At 35.5% G+C, this 14,531-nt stretch overlaps 1 protein-coding gene across 2 annotated transcripts in view; it reads left to right on the plus strand.

The window, feature by feature from the left end:
• The window catches only part of STYK1 (serine/threonine/tyrosine kinase 1), a 43,157-nt gene that overhangs the window by 10,776 nt on the left and 17,850 nt on the right, over window positions 1-14,531 (plus strand). For both annotated transcript variants that reach the window (XM_052000104.1, XM_052000105.1), the window contains exons 2-8: window positions 1,109-1,257; window positions 2,057-2,191; window positions 3,646-3,912; window positions 4,965-5,146; window positions 10,036-10,119; window positions 12,767-12,975; window positions 13,922-13,962. In XM_052000104.1, the coding sequence (XP_051856064.1) occupies window positions 1,194-1,257; window positions 2,057-2,191; window positions 3,646-3,912; window positions 4,965-5,146; window positions 10,036-10,119; window positions 12,767-12,975; window positions 13,922-13,962 (982 nt within the window). In that variant the 5' untranslated portion in view covers window positions 1,109-1,193. The remainder of the gene's footprint in view (window positions 1-1,108; window positions 1,258-2,056; window positions 2,192-3,645; window positions 3,913-4,964; window positions 5,147-10,035; window positions 10,120-12,766; window positions 12,976-13,921; window positions 13,963-14,531) is intronic.

Below are 14,531 nucleotides of genomic sequence, written 5' to 3' on the forward strand. Positions count from 1 at the left end.
AGAGAGAATGTAAAATATGCTGAAATACAGACCAAAGGGCAAGTAACTCCGGATTCATTACATTGTGGACTTTGAGGTCACGCCCACCAAAAGAAGAAAGATTGGAATCAAAGTATTTCATGTGAGAGGTAGATTATATAGTATTAAGTATGACAAAGAGTAGAGAAAGTCTGGTACACTCAAAGATAATAGGGGAGAGTTATGTTCAGATAGATTAAAGGCAGCCTAAACTGTGTGGGTACCTGAATATTGGAGTAAGGACAAGGGGAAATGACATCAATGCAATATGTTACACAGTAGAAGGTGTACGTTTAGTCCATAGCTACAGTAATGTAGACAGTGTATAGCTGGATAATAAAGATGTTTGGGTAGCTCTAGTGTATACATAGATGATGGATAGAATGCCCAAACCTGGACCTTGATTGCAGTGAATGCAATGAAACCCGTATGATATTTGGAATTGTGGTCTGGTTTATGGTCACCACCTTTTTATTGATGTAGGTTTATATCTGTAAAGCAGAGGTTTGGGGCTGGACAATATAGATTTTAAAGATATCTAAAAAGAGTAACAAGAGAGAAGCAAAAATTTTTGGCAACAGTTGGTTATTGTGTGCTAGGTTGGTGATACATATGCCAATTTGGACACATTTCTGTGCTTAAATGAGAGTATCTAGAACTCATTAAAAAAAAGTTCCATATCCTCTTCATAATGGAGAATCTCCCAAATGATAACATATTCTCCCCACAGTAGAGAATATGACAGACATTAATTAGATGTTAGGCAAAATAGGGAAATATGTTTAATATGATTGTATATGAGATTGTTTGCTGTCTTGGAGAGGGATGGGAAGGGAGGGAGGGAGAAAAATATGGTACTCAAAATCTTACAAAAATGAATGTTGAAAATTATCTTTACATGTAATTGAGGAAAAATAAAATACTGTTAAGGAAAAAAATAAAGATGTTAGGCAAGAAGCTGGCAAGAAAATGTATGCCTCAAGATTTGGGAGAGATGGTTCCAAGAACTATAAGAGTCTTATCGATTTAATAACTATTGATCTGTAATAATTACAAGAAAAAAACCTAAATATACTCTCCCATGTTTCAGTCATCAAGCCCTGTGAGATTGTTCACAGTTGTGAACATTTTATGCATCCTGTAGAACAGGCACTGGAGGTGGCAGCCCAATTGCAATGGGAGATTCAAGGGGGATGACAAGGATGCTGCTGGAATGCAACCTCACTGACAAACTTTGCAGTAAGTTCAAACTATCATATCACTTATGTCAATTCGAGATTCTCAAGGACAAGTTTACTCAGGCAATTTGGAATCATACATTGGAAACCTAGAGGGAATGAAGGTAGTATTAATAATTTCCAGAAGAGCAATGGTATGCTGGTAAATGCTCAAAATGGGCTCTCAGAAAAAAAAAATATACTTAAAGACTTTTTTTGAGGCAGTTGGGGTTAAGTGACTTGCTCAAGGTCACATAGCTATTAATTTTTGAAGTTAGATTTGAACTCTGGTTCTCCTGACTCCAATTCTGGTGCTCTATCCTATGCTACCTCACTGCCCTCCTTCTGCCTTTTTTGGATAATAGTATTTTTATCTATGTTAATAACATTTTCCTAATCTTTTTATTTAGTCTATATAATTAACCAAGCCCTGATTTGTAGCCATTGCCAATTACTAAGGTATAAATACCCACACTGAAAAGTTAACATTTGGTTCTTGAACACCAGTTGGCTCTAGCACACTCTGATATTCTCTCTATATGAAAAAGTGCCAATCGGTGTTTCAAGCTCTGTTTCTTCTTTGTCTATGTCAATAATTTTAACTTTTGTATAAAGGAGAGCACTAGTTCAACCAAGTGGAATTTTTGTTTCTTAATAGAAGGACTAAAGAGCAAAGCCATTTAGAGCTCTCAGTGGGGGAGCATCTATATTCCACTTTAGAGGTAATTGCATGTGAGTTAGTAGAAGAATCAAGTTGATTATGGGACTTCTGTGCCATATTTCCTTTATACTTCCTTTTCTTTCTCTACCATTACCTCCAGTTCTCCGGGAGAACCAGTATGAAGTTGTCATCGTTCCCACAATCTTTGTTGCAATTTTCCTTATTCTTCTGGGGGTCATTTTATGGCTCCACTTTCGAGGACAAAGGATCCAAAGACAGCTATCTGGACTCCAAGGTAAAACCCGGAAGAAGGGACTTCAGAACTCAGTAAAGGTTTTTCAGAAGAATGAGAAAAGTGAGAGAAGATGAATTTATGTCTAACGGCTCAAGGGTCTTACCAGGATGCCCTCCTAAAATGGAAGGTGGGATGAAAATGATCTTATTTCCCAGGATTTCAAAGAAGCAGTGTTGTATATTTACGATGGCAGATATTCAAGGAAGAGGAAGTCTCCTGTTCCATTCCCTTTTTCCTCCAACAGGATATCAGAAAATATTATAGAGCTGAAAAGGGAGGACTCAGACTCTGTCAGCTTGATGTGTTTCCATCCTGGCGTCTAGGATAGCCCAATTCCACTTTTTCTTTTAGAGTTTATAGATGAAGGTGTGTAGACTTAATTACATTATATGTCTGTGAATGGGTATTAAACCAGAGGTGATAAATGACCAGCTGATTTTTAGCTTCACTGGAGATACAATAAGAGGAAGTGAATTTACTAGAAATGTTTAAGTTAAATATAATGAATACTTTTCAGATGAGAAGCAATGTGATATAATGGATAGGGAACCAGCCATGGAATCAGGAAGCCTTAGGTTCAAATCCTGGCTCTGACATATACCTACTTTGGGACTGACACTTCTTAATACCATTTCTTTAAAGCTCTGAAGTGGCAGAGAGAAAATTGTTCAGCATTGATAGAGGGAGTTTTCTCATAGAGATTTCCTATGCCAATGAAATCACATGAATAGTCCTCCCTACCCACAAAATATTTCCTGGAAAGGATGTAAGACCTTAAAGAGAAAAAAACTAATAACAAAAGCAAGCTCTCTTTTCCTGGATGTATTTAATAATTTTACCCAACTAGGACAGAGATTATCTCGCCTAGAAATAATAAGATAGTTTGGAGCACAGGGATCAACACTGGCTACCTCAGGTCCACAATGCTGCTAAGTATGCCTGAACCAGATTAAAATGTCACTGGGTAAAATCAATAGGAGTTTAATAAAATATAGATAATAGTAACATGTAGTTTTCTAAGTTAGTATATGGCTCATTGGGATCCTTATGTATATATTCAATGGCCTCTTTGAGTTTGACATCACAGATATAGAGGGTTTTCATAGACTGAGGGCTTTAGGGAAAGGGCATAGGTTGTAAAGATGAAAGTGGCTAGAGAGGAGAAACTGATAAAAGAATAATTTTCTCCCCCTGAATAGAAGTCACTTAGTTTGACTTGGTTGAAGTAAATTCATTTCCCTTTGTCTCATAATAATTACTATGAGTACTTGAGTATCTGAGGACCTGAAAAGCTTGGAAAATAGTGGCAAAAGTAGGTCTTGGGGGATATTATTGGTCAGAAGAAAAAGTTGCAGGGATCTTTTTGACATATTTCTCCTGGATCTTCTTTCTCTGGCATCCTAGTTCAGCAAAGACCTGAAGCTCAGTTGAGGTATTTCCTCTCTTTGCCTTAGGAATTGCCCCTATGCCTCCATCTCGGGGCCTGAGCTGGGAGGCAGCAGGGCTTGGAGGAAACATCTTTGCACGACAGAAGCAAACTTCAGTAGAGGGCCTTTTACAGGCCACTGCACCCACATTGGCTAAGTTACAGGTGCCTCGAGAGCAACTTTCAGAAGTCCTGGAGGAAATATACAATGGAACTTATGGAACCATCTATCGAACCAAGATGAACAGCGGGGACTCTGCTAAACCTAAAAGTGTAGTCCTTAAAACTTTGAGAGGTAAGCTAAGGAGGTTTCCTCCAGCTTCATTCCTCTTTTATTTCCCTATCCTGTTATTCTAGTTAACTTGGGAGGGGTCCTATGTCTTTTAGAAATCAGCTTAGCCTTTTCTAATCAGATCTTAGAAGCATGTTCTCTATACTATCGCACATCTAGTGGTCTAATTAAGTTTTTTGTTGTGATCATTTCTCTTTTTTCTCCATATATGACCTTGTCCTGACTATGTCTCTCTCATGGGCAGTCCAATATTGTGGGAGGAATGTAGGAAATGGGAAGAAAAATAAAGCAGGAATGGCAACTGAAAAGTAATAATATTCTAATGTGAAAATCCCTGATTTGAAAAGCCATACATAAATTATGTTACCATTTCATATAAGAACATACATGGATCTCCCATTTTCATACTCAAGCAGAAAAAAAATGATACAGTAAAAGGAATATCTCACTAAGCTATAAGAAACAGGATTCTAGTGTGTCCTTTGTCACTTGATTAGCTTGGATCTTGGTTTCCCCATTTGTAAAAAGTCACTGTGGAATTCAAATCCTTGATCTGTAAAATGAGGAAAATGGACTATATGATTTCTAAATTTCTTTAGAGCTTTAAATCTATGATCCTGTGAATGATATTCAACCAAAGCAGAATGCCATATTACCATAAACATTTTTACAGATGAGGAAACTGAGGTTTGGATATGTTAAGGGATTTGTCCAAGGACATGCAGCTAATTGAATAATCAGTCCTCAACTTTGAGTCTCCTGGCTCCCAATTTAGTATTCTTTCAATGTAATGATCTGTTGTAGTATCTTTTAGCTTTAAGATCTATGATTTGGTGTTCCCTATGAGAAAATGTAAATAAAGATTTCAGCATTATGAATATCAGCTTCTTTAAAATAACCTTCTGACTATCCAGTTCTTCCTTGACTACCAGCTATGTATATTCCCTTCATGAGGCTTTAGTATAATCTTAGGCTACACTATTCTTTATCCCATGAATTCCTCCAGAGCCATAGTAATCTTTGTGTTTATCATCCCTGTTTCCTATCTTCTGCAGAATCAGCAGGATTTCATGAGATACAGGATTTTTTGGGACGGATTCAATTCCACCATCTTCTAGGCAAGCACAAGAACTTGGTCCAACTTGAAGGTTGTTGTACACAGACATTGCCCCTCTACATGATATTGGAAGATGTGAGCCAGGGTGACCTGCTCAACTTTCTTTGGACTTGCCGCCGAGTAAGTTTGTGTGTGTGTATGTGTGTGTGTGTGTGTGTGTGCATGAAAAAGTTTGGGGTTAAGGACAAGAAAGCTGTGGAACTTCCATTTTCTTAATTATTTCATAAGACAAAACTCTGTCTTCTTTTTAAAGTTTTACCTTAGCTTCTAGAGATGTTGACATTTATTTCTCAATCTCATATTATGCTTCAATATTTCAGTAGATTCATGATCTTAATGATGTGGGTCCTATCTTAAATTGTAATACATCTAAGCCTTCTTATTAATTTTCTTCCATGTCCAGAAATGAATCCTCCATAGCATATCAACCCAAAAAGCTAAACATCTTTATTAAATAATACTAGCCTAATCAGGTGGCACCTACTGCATTCATTCCTGCTATTTGACTGACCTATGGAAATTTTCCATCCTACATTTATAGGCTGGTATATTTTATATCCTTCCTTTAATGCAAGTCATCATTATTAATATGTAGTCACCCACTTACAGCTCCCTTGATCTTCTCCATTTCTCTTTGAATCACTTGATTCTTTAGAGATTCTGGTGGTCTCATGATAACAATGAACAGAATACTAATGTAAATATTGGCTTTTTTTGGTGTCAATGGGGTAGTTTAAGATCATTGAAAGCACTACATAGTTTAAAAAATGAAAGTCAAACTATTTTTTCTATTCCATTCAGTTTTAGGAGCAGCTCATTGTCCATTTGTACTGCCTTTCTAAACTATATAAAGTTGTAGGTGGATTGTTCACAAAATTGAATATCACAATATAAACAATAGGCCTTCTTCATTAACTTGGCTTTTCCTTGGCAAACTGTTAGATCCATCTCCTTTGAATCATCTTAGATTTTACTAAGGAAACTATATGGCTTGAAGAACTTTGTCAGTCATTAACAGGAAAATTGAGAGTCTGAGAATATATGAAGAATAATTTTTTTCATTTAGATACTGTGACAATGGGAGATATCTTTGGTAAGCATGTCTATTGTTTTATGCATTGCTTGATTTTTTATAAGAAAATTGTTGAGCTAAGTTATTTCTCTTGTTTTCTCTATGTGATTTTAATATTTACATGGGATGAGGCTGGTTGGAGGAGGGTTTATTGAATCAAATACTTTTTTTTTCTCATATCAACAAACAATAAACAGCATGATTCATTATTCTGAAATGTGGTCTGTGATAGAAAAAAAAAGTTTGTATAAACTTGCCTATTCTTTTCTAATGTTTTCATCAAAGATATCTATACATAGTTTATTATTATTAAATTTTTAAAAGCTGAGAAAGTAGGGTGGGTAGTTTTTGATATCCTCTTTTTCTTTTTTTTTGTTCTTTTTTTTATTCTTTTTAAATTTTAAAATTTATTTTATAAAAAAAAAGAATAACAAAAAAGAAAAACAGAAACAGAAAACAAAACAAAACAGATATGCTCAACAGAACATCAGGGAGGATTCAAAATATATAACAATAAATTACCAGTTCAAGAAAGGATATATAATAGTAGAAAAAATTATATTCATGAATGTCCATCTTTTTTGTTTTCTTTGTAGATTATTCTTTTGTTCTGCTACATACTTTTAAAAATTCTCTTTTTCCCCTTTCATCTCTCCACTCACCTCTCCCAAGCAGGATACAATTAAGTAGACATATATTTATATATACTTATATAGATATATACATATACACATACACTGTCCTCCCACAACACACAGACACGCAGACACAGACACAGACACAGACACAGACACACACACACACACACACACACACACGCACACACGTCTTTCCTATCCCTGCTAATTCTTTGCTTTAATTCTGATCCTTAACTTGCCTTAATATTATTTAATCTCTTCCCCCTCTCCCATGCATCCATCCCTCATCTTCCCCCATCCTTTGCTTCCCTCTTCACTCATTATAACATAATTACTATTTTTACTTTAACTCTGCCCCAATTTTTCTCTTTTGCTGATATCAATCTTAAACATATGGCATAATTTCCATGTAAAAATTATGAACAATTTGTCCATGTTAATTTTTTTGAAATTGATTTTTGATATTGGCTCTTATATATTAAATTTTCTATGAAAATTCTTTTTTGGATTTGGTTGATAGAAAGGCTTGAAAATCTGCAAGTTCATTAAATGTCCTTTTTTCTGATTCAATATTATAAATAATTTTGCTGGATAACATATTTTTGGTTATAGGCCAAATTCTTTTGATTACTGGTATATATGATTCTAGAATCTGTGATCTTTTATTGTGGCTGCTGCCAAGTCCTGTATAATTCTAATTGTAGTTCCAGTGTATTTGAATTGTTTTTTACTTGTTTTTTGCAAAATTTTCTCTTTGATCTAATGGTATTGAAATTTGGCAAGAATATTCCTATGTATTTTCCACAAAGGATCTCTCTGAGGTGGTGATTGGTGGATTTTTTCTATTTCTACTTTCTCTTTCTGTTCTATTACTTTAGGACAATTTTTTTTGGATTTTTTTTTATACTGTATCACAGCTTTCAGATAGTCCAATTATTCTTATGTTTTCTCTTGGTCTGTTTTCCAGATCTGTTTTTTCCTTACAAAATGTTTCACATTCTGTTCTACTTTTTCATTTTTATATCTGTTTTGTTATTTCTTGGATTCTTATAACTCCATTGGCTTTGCCTTGCCTAATTATACTTTTCAGAGTTATTTTCATTATTGAGACTCTGTATATTCTTTTCCAGTTGGTTAACTTTTTTTTCTTCTTCTTTTTTTCTTTCTTTCTTTTTTCTTTCTTTCTTTCTTTTTTTTTTCTTCTTTTTTTCTTTCTTTCTTTTTTTCTTTCTTTCTTTCTTTCTTTCTTTCTTTCTTTCTTTCTTTTTTTTTTTTTTGCTGAGGTATTTGGGGTTAAATGACTTGCCCAAGGTCACACAGCCAGGAAGTATTAAGTGTCTGACGTCAGATTTGAACTCAGGTCCTTTTGACTTCAAGGCTGGTGCTCTATCCACTGTGCCCTCTAGCTGCCCTGGTTACCTTTTTTTCCCCCCCATAATCTTGTTTTTCTTGAATGATTTTTATTTTATTTTATTTTAGTTTTTCCTCAATGTCTCATTTGATTTTTAAATTATTATTATTTTTTTTGAGTTTTTAAATTCTCTCTGGGCAAGGAGCCATTTAACATTACTCTTTGGAATAGAAGAAGCTTTTAAAAATTTTTTTATTTCAATGTCCTCCTCTGAAGATGAATTTCAGTCTTTCCTATTCTTATATTAAGTTTTATCCCTATGGTTGGGTTCTTTCTTCTTTGCTACTTCATTTTTTATTGTTTTTTTTTTTTTAACTGGAAGTATTAGTGTAAGCACCTCTAATTGTGAAGTGGGAGGATGGTATCTCTAGCTTCACTTCAGCTCTCTCCTCTGACCTGGAACCCCAAACCAAGAACTTCCTCTTCTTGCAAATGCTGGCAGCTGGCAGCATCCCTGCCCCACTGCCTCTGCACTCACCCAGTGTTCTGGTTCCTTCTTGCCCAGGGCCTTATCTCTGTAGCACAGCTGAGCCTGGTGTTCCTAAGTAGCAGAGCTTCCCTCAGTCTGCTCAGACTCATACTCTGACACCATACCCAGCCCAGGAGGTGAAAGTTTCTGTGGTTCCTGCTGAAGTTAAATACACACCTAACTAGCCTTAGGGCTCTCCAATTGAAATTTCTGTAGAGTTGGCCCAGAGGTATTTGCACTTTATACAGGTTAATCCTAGGCCTGGGGTTTTTCTTCAGATTTTCTCAGATTCTGCCCTGGTTCTGCCCCAAGTCTTTGTTTTTTCTACCAGGTTGTATTTGCTGGGAAGTGCAAATTTGTTCTGTTTGTGAGGAAAATCTGGAGAGTTTGAAATTTACCAACCTGTGTTCTAATTTTAAAAATAAAAAGCTATACTTAAAAAATAGACATTTTAAAAAAATTTAAATTTTATTTTTCAATGAACAAGTATTTATCTTCTCTTCCTTCTACTCTCATTGCAAACAAACAAACCTGTAACAAATGTACATAATTAAGCAAAATAAATTTGTTCATTATCTGTCAAAAAAAAAAAAGGAAATAAATTCACCAACGTACTTTGCCATCTTCCCAGAATCCTCCCCTACCTTCTTTTTCTTTGAAAATAAAATTTGATTCAGTAAAACTGGCATTTATTAATTATTAAGTATTAATCACTAGACACTGCTAAGTATGGGAACTATTCTAATTGATATGAAAGTTTCCTCCCCAGTGTAGATCCAAATGCACCCATGTCTGCCAATTCTGTGTGACTTTTATCTATGTCCTACCATATGTTCACCATGAGGGATCTTCCCAGTGTTCTGGATATCTTCCTCAATATCACCCAACACCAGTGAAATATTCTACTACTCACCTCTCTCTCTCTTTCTCTCTCTCTCTCTTTCTCTCTCTCTCTCACCACATGACATCTCTTTTATGACATTTCTTTGATTTCTTTTTTCTTGTTCTTCCTAGTTCCTCACTGTTATATGTGCAACTTGTATATATCCCCCATCTGAATCTTTACTGCCCTGTGTGTGACATTCATTTTTAATTACTGTTGGATTTTCTGTTTCACTGCTATATCAGCAAAATTTCTGAATTAAGAGAAAGATCTGCTCTTCATGGAAAGTTCTAGATCATTACAATTTCTTTCAGGAATTTCCTATCTGAAAATGTAAATTCCTTTATCTCTCCAGTCACTGATTATATTACTATATTTTTCACTTGGCCTTTATTCCTTTACTTGTAGTTTTCAATGTTTCTGGCCTTCCATGTATCTTTTATTAAATTGCCTCTCTTGCTACTGTGCTTAGGCCAGCTTGTTTTGGAATATTCTTGATAAAATCCATTTTTCCCTCTCTTCTTCACTTTCTTTAGGATGTGATGACAATGGATGGCCTCCTCTATGACCTCACAGAGAAGCAAGTCTATCATATTGGGCAGCAGATTCTCATGGCTTTGGTGAGACATGGCAAACATAGAGATTTTGAAAGAGAAAGAAGAGCAATAATTAGATTGAGGTGATCAAGGCATTGCCCCAAATCATTTGTAGTTCTTTAGGACAGGAGAAGCAATAGGATTTTTGCAAGTAGTCGGCAAGAGTACCTAATTAAAATAAACTATCCCCAGTAGGTATGAGAAAGCCATTTCCACATTTAAATCTGTTACTTCTATCTCTAATTGAGAGTATACTCCTTCAATCTTTTCCTATTATAGTTTGTGGCATTTGCTTTTGGTGCAGAAATTCCTAATTATAAATCTGATTCCTGTGCTCTTAGCCATACATTTAACTACCCAGCTTTTACCATACTTGCCCTGAAAATAAAAGAGGGTAAGAAAGAGAAAAGATGTTTTGTCCATTGGAAGTAAACAATACTCGCTGTATGTAACAAAGAAAGATATAGAATTACAAACTTTATTTCAGAGTCTAGTCCATTTGTATTTTTTCAGAAGCAATAGCAGGGATTTAGAAGAGTTCTTCAGTCCTAAAGAAAAGATGGTCCCAGGGGAGATGGTTCTACTAAAGGACTAAGGTGTCTTTTTAGTATTTATGAATTGAGGAGGGATAAATTGGGCGGTAAGATGAGAAAAGATATTTAGAACAGAACTGAGTGGATGAAAGGCCACAGGAGCTGATGGAAAAAATATATTTTTAACACTTGAAAAACAAACAAAATTGCTGAAGTTTACATTTGGCCTCCTCATGAGATTTTGTCTCTTCTTTGATGGAAGACTAGTTATATGGTCTGATTAAAGAGGTGGAGGGAGAATACAGAATAAACAAACAACATAAACAAGGAAGGATGGAGAAAAGGGCATCATTGTACTCTGGGTCTCCACAAAAGCAGAGAAAATAAAGAAGCAATTGAGAATTATGGAAGAAATATATATTTTTGCCTGAATTATTCAAGTAATACTAGTCTCTTTAGCCTAAATTATCTAAATAATTGTATTCACTCTGACTGATTTCTCTTATGGATAGTCTCAAATTTCTCTCCTTAACTTTTCCTTTAAATTTCATAGAAAGAGGGACAACTAGGTGGCACGGTGCAGAGAGCACCAGACCTGAAGTCAGGAGGATCTGAGTTCAAATCTGCCCTCAGACACTTACCACTTCCTAGCTCTGTGACTCTGGGCAAATCACTTAACCCCAATTGCCTCAGCAAAAAAAAAAAAAAAAAAAAAAAAACCCCAATAACAAAAACCAAAAACCTCATAGAAATATTCACAATTCTAGTGTTAAGCTAAAAGGGACTCTACAAATGACAATTTAACCTCATTTTATAGATGAATTCTAGGTGGCTAGCTGAGACAGATCTGGAATCTAGAAAAATTTCTGATAGGAAAAGAGAGGAGGGTGTGGATGCTCCTAAAGGGAAATCTTATTAGTCATGATGTTTTGTTATCAAGGTTGTTTGGTTATACAAACATGGAATCTAGCACTGTCTTTGTACCATTCATATTGAGCCAAATTTAGTTTGAATTCCAACCTTTTGGGGAAAGAAGGTACAAGAGGATGGTGAGGAAAAAAGCAGGTATAAATATTGACCCCCTATAGCTCAGCACTGACTGCCAATGTTCCTTAGGCCACTATGCCATTCAATTGTTAGCCCACCAACGTTGCTTTTAACTTTACATTAAAAAAAAAAAAAAAAGACATCTGTAGTGTTCTTCCTGACATTTTTCTCTGTGGCATAAACTTTTTACAGCATCTGGTCCTCTCTAGAGATAGGGACCAACTAGTTACCTTCCTTTGTATCCTAAAGATTGTCATTTAAAAAAAAAAAAAAACAACAGTATTTCCCCCAATTATATATAAACACATTTTTTTTTTATCATTCATCTCTACAAAATTTTGAGATCCAAATTTTTCTCCCTCTCGCTCTTCTTTGCACTCTTCCTAAAATGATAAACAATTTGATATAGAGTTTATATGTGCAATTTATGCAAAATATTTCCATATTAGTTATAATTGTGAAAGAAAAAAACAAATCAAAGAGAAAAAATACATGAAAACATTAAATGAAAAAAGTTATGTTTTGATCTGCATTCAGAGTCCATCAGTTCTTTATTTGGATGTAGATGACATTTTCCATAATGAATGCTTTGTAATTGTCTTGGATCATTGTGTGATTAAGAAGAGCTAAGTCATTTATAGTTGATCATTGTATCACACAAAGTTGCTGCTACTGTATACAGTGTTTTCCTGGTTCTGTTCCATTTCATTTTGCATTAGTTTGTATAAGTCTTTCTAGGTTTTTTCTGAAAACTGCCTGCTTAAGTTCAGTATTACTTAATTGCCTTAAAGTTTCTTAATCTCCAATTCTTGAGTCAACTCATGCTTGGAAAAGATCAGGGATGAATCAGCATCTAGTGTATGGTTTCTGACTGCATTTCAAAACAAAGTATACATACCTTTGAGGATTATTCATTGTATTTTGTCACACACACCAGGTTTTCCTACCCATTAACATAGATAATTGGGCCATAAGTTTATTATTCATGAGGTCTAACAGGAGTTGAATGACCTGATAGACAGGGACTGTTCTCTTCCTCTGTTCCGACTCAGTGGTCTTCAAAGCCTATTTATTCATTTTTATCCTAACAGGAATTTCTTCAGGGAAAGCGACTGTTCCATGGAGATATAGCAGCCAGGAATATCCTGATCCAGGGTGACCTCACTGCCAAACTCTGTGGGCTGGGTCTGGCATATGAAGTCCACGTTCGAGGTGCCATCTCTTCCAAACGTATAGTACCCCTAAAGTGGCAAGCTCCTGAGAGGCTCCTGCTGAAGCCTGCAGGAATCAAAGGAGATGTGTATGGTTTGTTTTTGCTCACTAAACTCACTCTGTTCAGCTCATACCAATGGAATGTTTCTGAAGACCATATATAGGGCTTTATCTATAAAACAATAATCATATAACATCTAATTAGTGACAAGGACTAAATCTAAAGAAATCTGAGGTGAACAGTTTGTCTTCAGCCTCTTCTCTTTCCTTGTTTTTCCCCCCATCTTTCAGTGTCTGGTTCCTCTTGAGATACCAGCACTCTGGCTCATATTTCTTCCAGAGGAGAAAACAATCTGATAAATTCATTAATACTAAATTAATGTGTTCAAGACTTTTATGTGTGTTTTTCTCCTCACCATGTTCCACTGAGGAAATTTAGAGTACTATCAAAATCAGATAATGTTAAACTGTAAGAAATGAATTGCTAATTATAATATATCCAACATCAGTGGGTGTAGTAACTCTTTAATCTCTCCAAAAAGACTGCTTCCATTTGTGTGTAAAGCTGACTGCATTCAGTTATTCTGTATGGACTAGTGAAATCTGAAAAAGCAGAAAAGAGAAATAGCTAATGGGGAGGGAGTAGAAGGTAGACAATGAGTGGTATGGCCCCTGGGAGAGAATGAGAGTGGGGGGAGAAGGCAAGGAAAAATGGGGAGGGAAACTAAAGAATAAATCATAGTGGGAGATTTCTGTCCTTTTCTGTGTTTAGAACTAAGTGAACAAATTAGGAACCCACTGATGAGAGATATGAACAAGACAACCCCTAAACCCATGGAGCTTGAAATCGAATGGAAGAGACAAGTCAGCCTTTTACCCTTGATAGGCTATAGCTCTGGCAATGTTTACCCTTAATCCTCTTCTCTTCATTCTTAATGTTTCCCTCTTATTGATGTGTATTGATTGTGAGACATTACTTCAAAATAGAAAAAAAAAATGAAAAAATGAGCAGGTTAATTTTGTTTGACTTACAGATGGTCCTTTGGAATCTTGCTGTATGAGATGGTGACTTTAGGTAAGGATGATCCCTAGAAAAAGGAAGGTGGGCATAAAACAAGAACTTTCAGCTAAACTAGTGGTGTAGTAATTTAAACTTAATTCCTAGGGAATAGCTCTCGCTATTGATCTGCTGTATCTATTGCAGTTTGTTGATTTTTCTTTTTTGGGGGTGGGTGGGTATTAGACATATTCTGATATAAATCAGTGTTTAAAACTCAAAATAAAAACAATAGCCACTAAATCCTACATATGGATTCCTGCCTGGCACATATTTCTGTTGTCTGTATTGTATTTTTTACTTATTTTGTTAACAATTTCCCAATACCTTTTAATCTGGTTCGGGCTCACTTGGAGTGTTGCTGACAGGAATGCTGCCTTTGGCCTGAATATTTCTGTTATAATTGACAGGACAGCTCAAAATGCTTCCTGCCCTCACCCATCCCCAATCTCAAGATATGTTTTCAAGCTATAGGTCTCTTTAACATGAAGGGATCAGCCTTTAGGAATTCGTAATTTTTTTTTTCCATCATGGACCCCTTTGGCAATCTTGGTGAAGACTATGAATCACTTCTCAGAATAATGGAT

The sequence above is a fragment of the Antechinus flavipes genome, chromosome 5, assembly GCF_016432865.1.
Source record: "Antechinus flavipes isolate AdamAnt ecotype Samford, QLD, Australia chromosome 5, AdamAnt_v2, whole genome shotgun sequence".
In the NCBI taxonomy this organism is placed as follows: domain Eukaryota; kingdom Metazoa; phylum Chordata; class Mammalia; order Dasyuromorphia; family Dasyuridae; genus Antechinus; species Antechinus flavipes.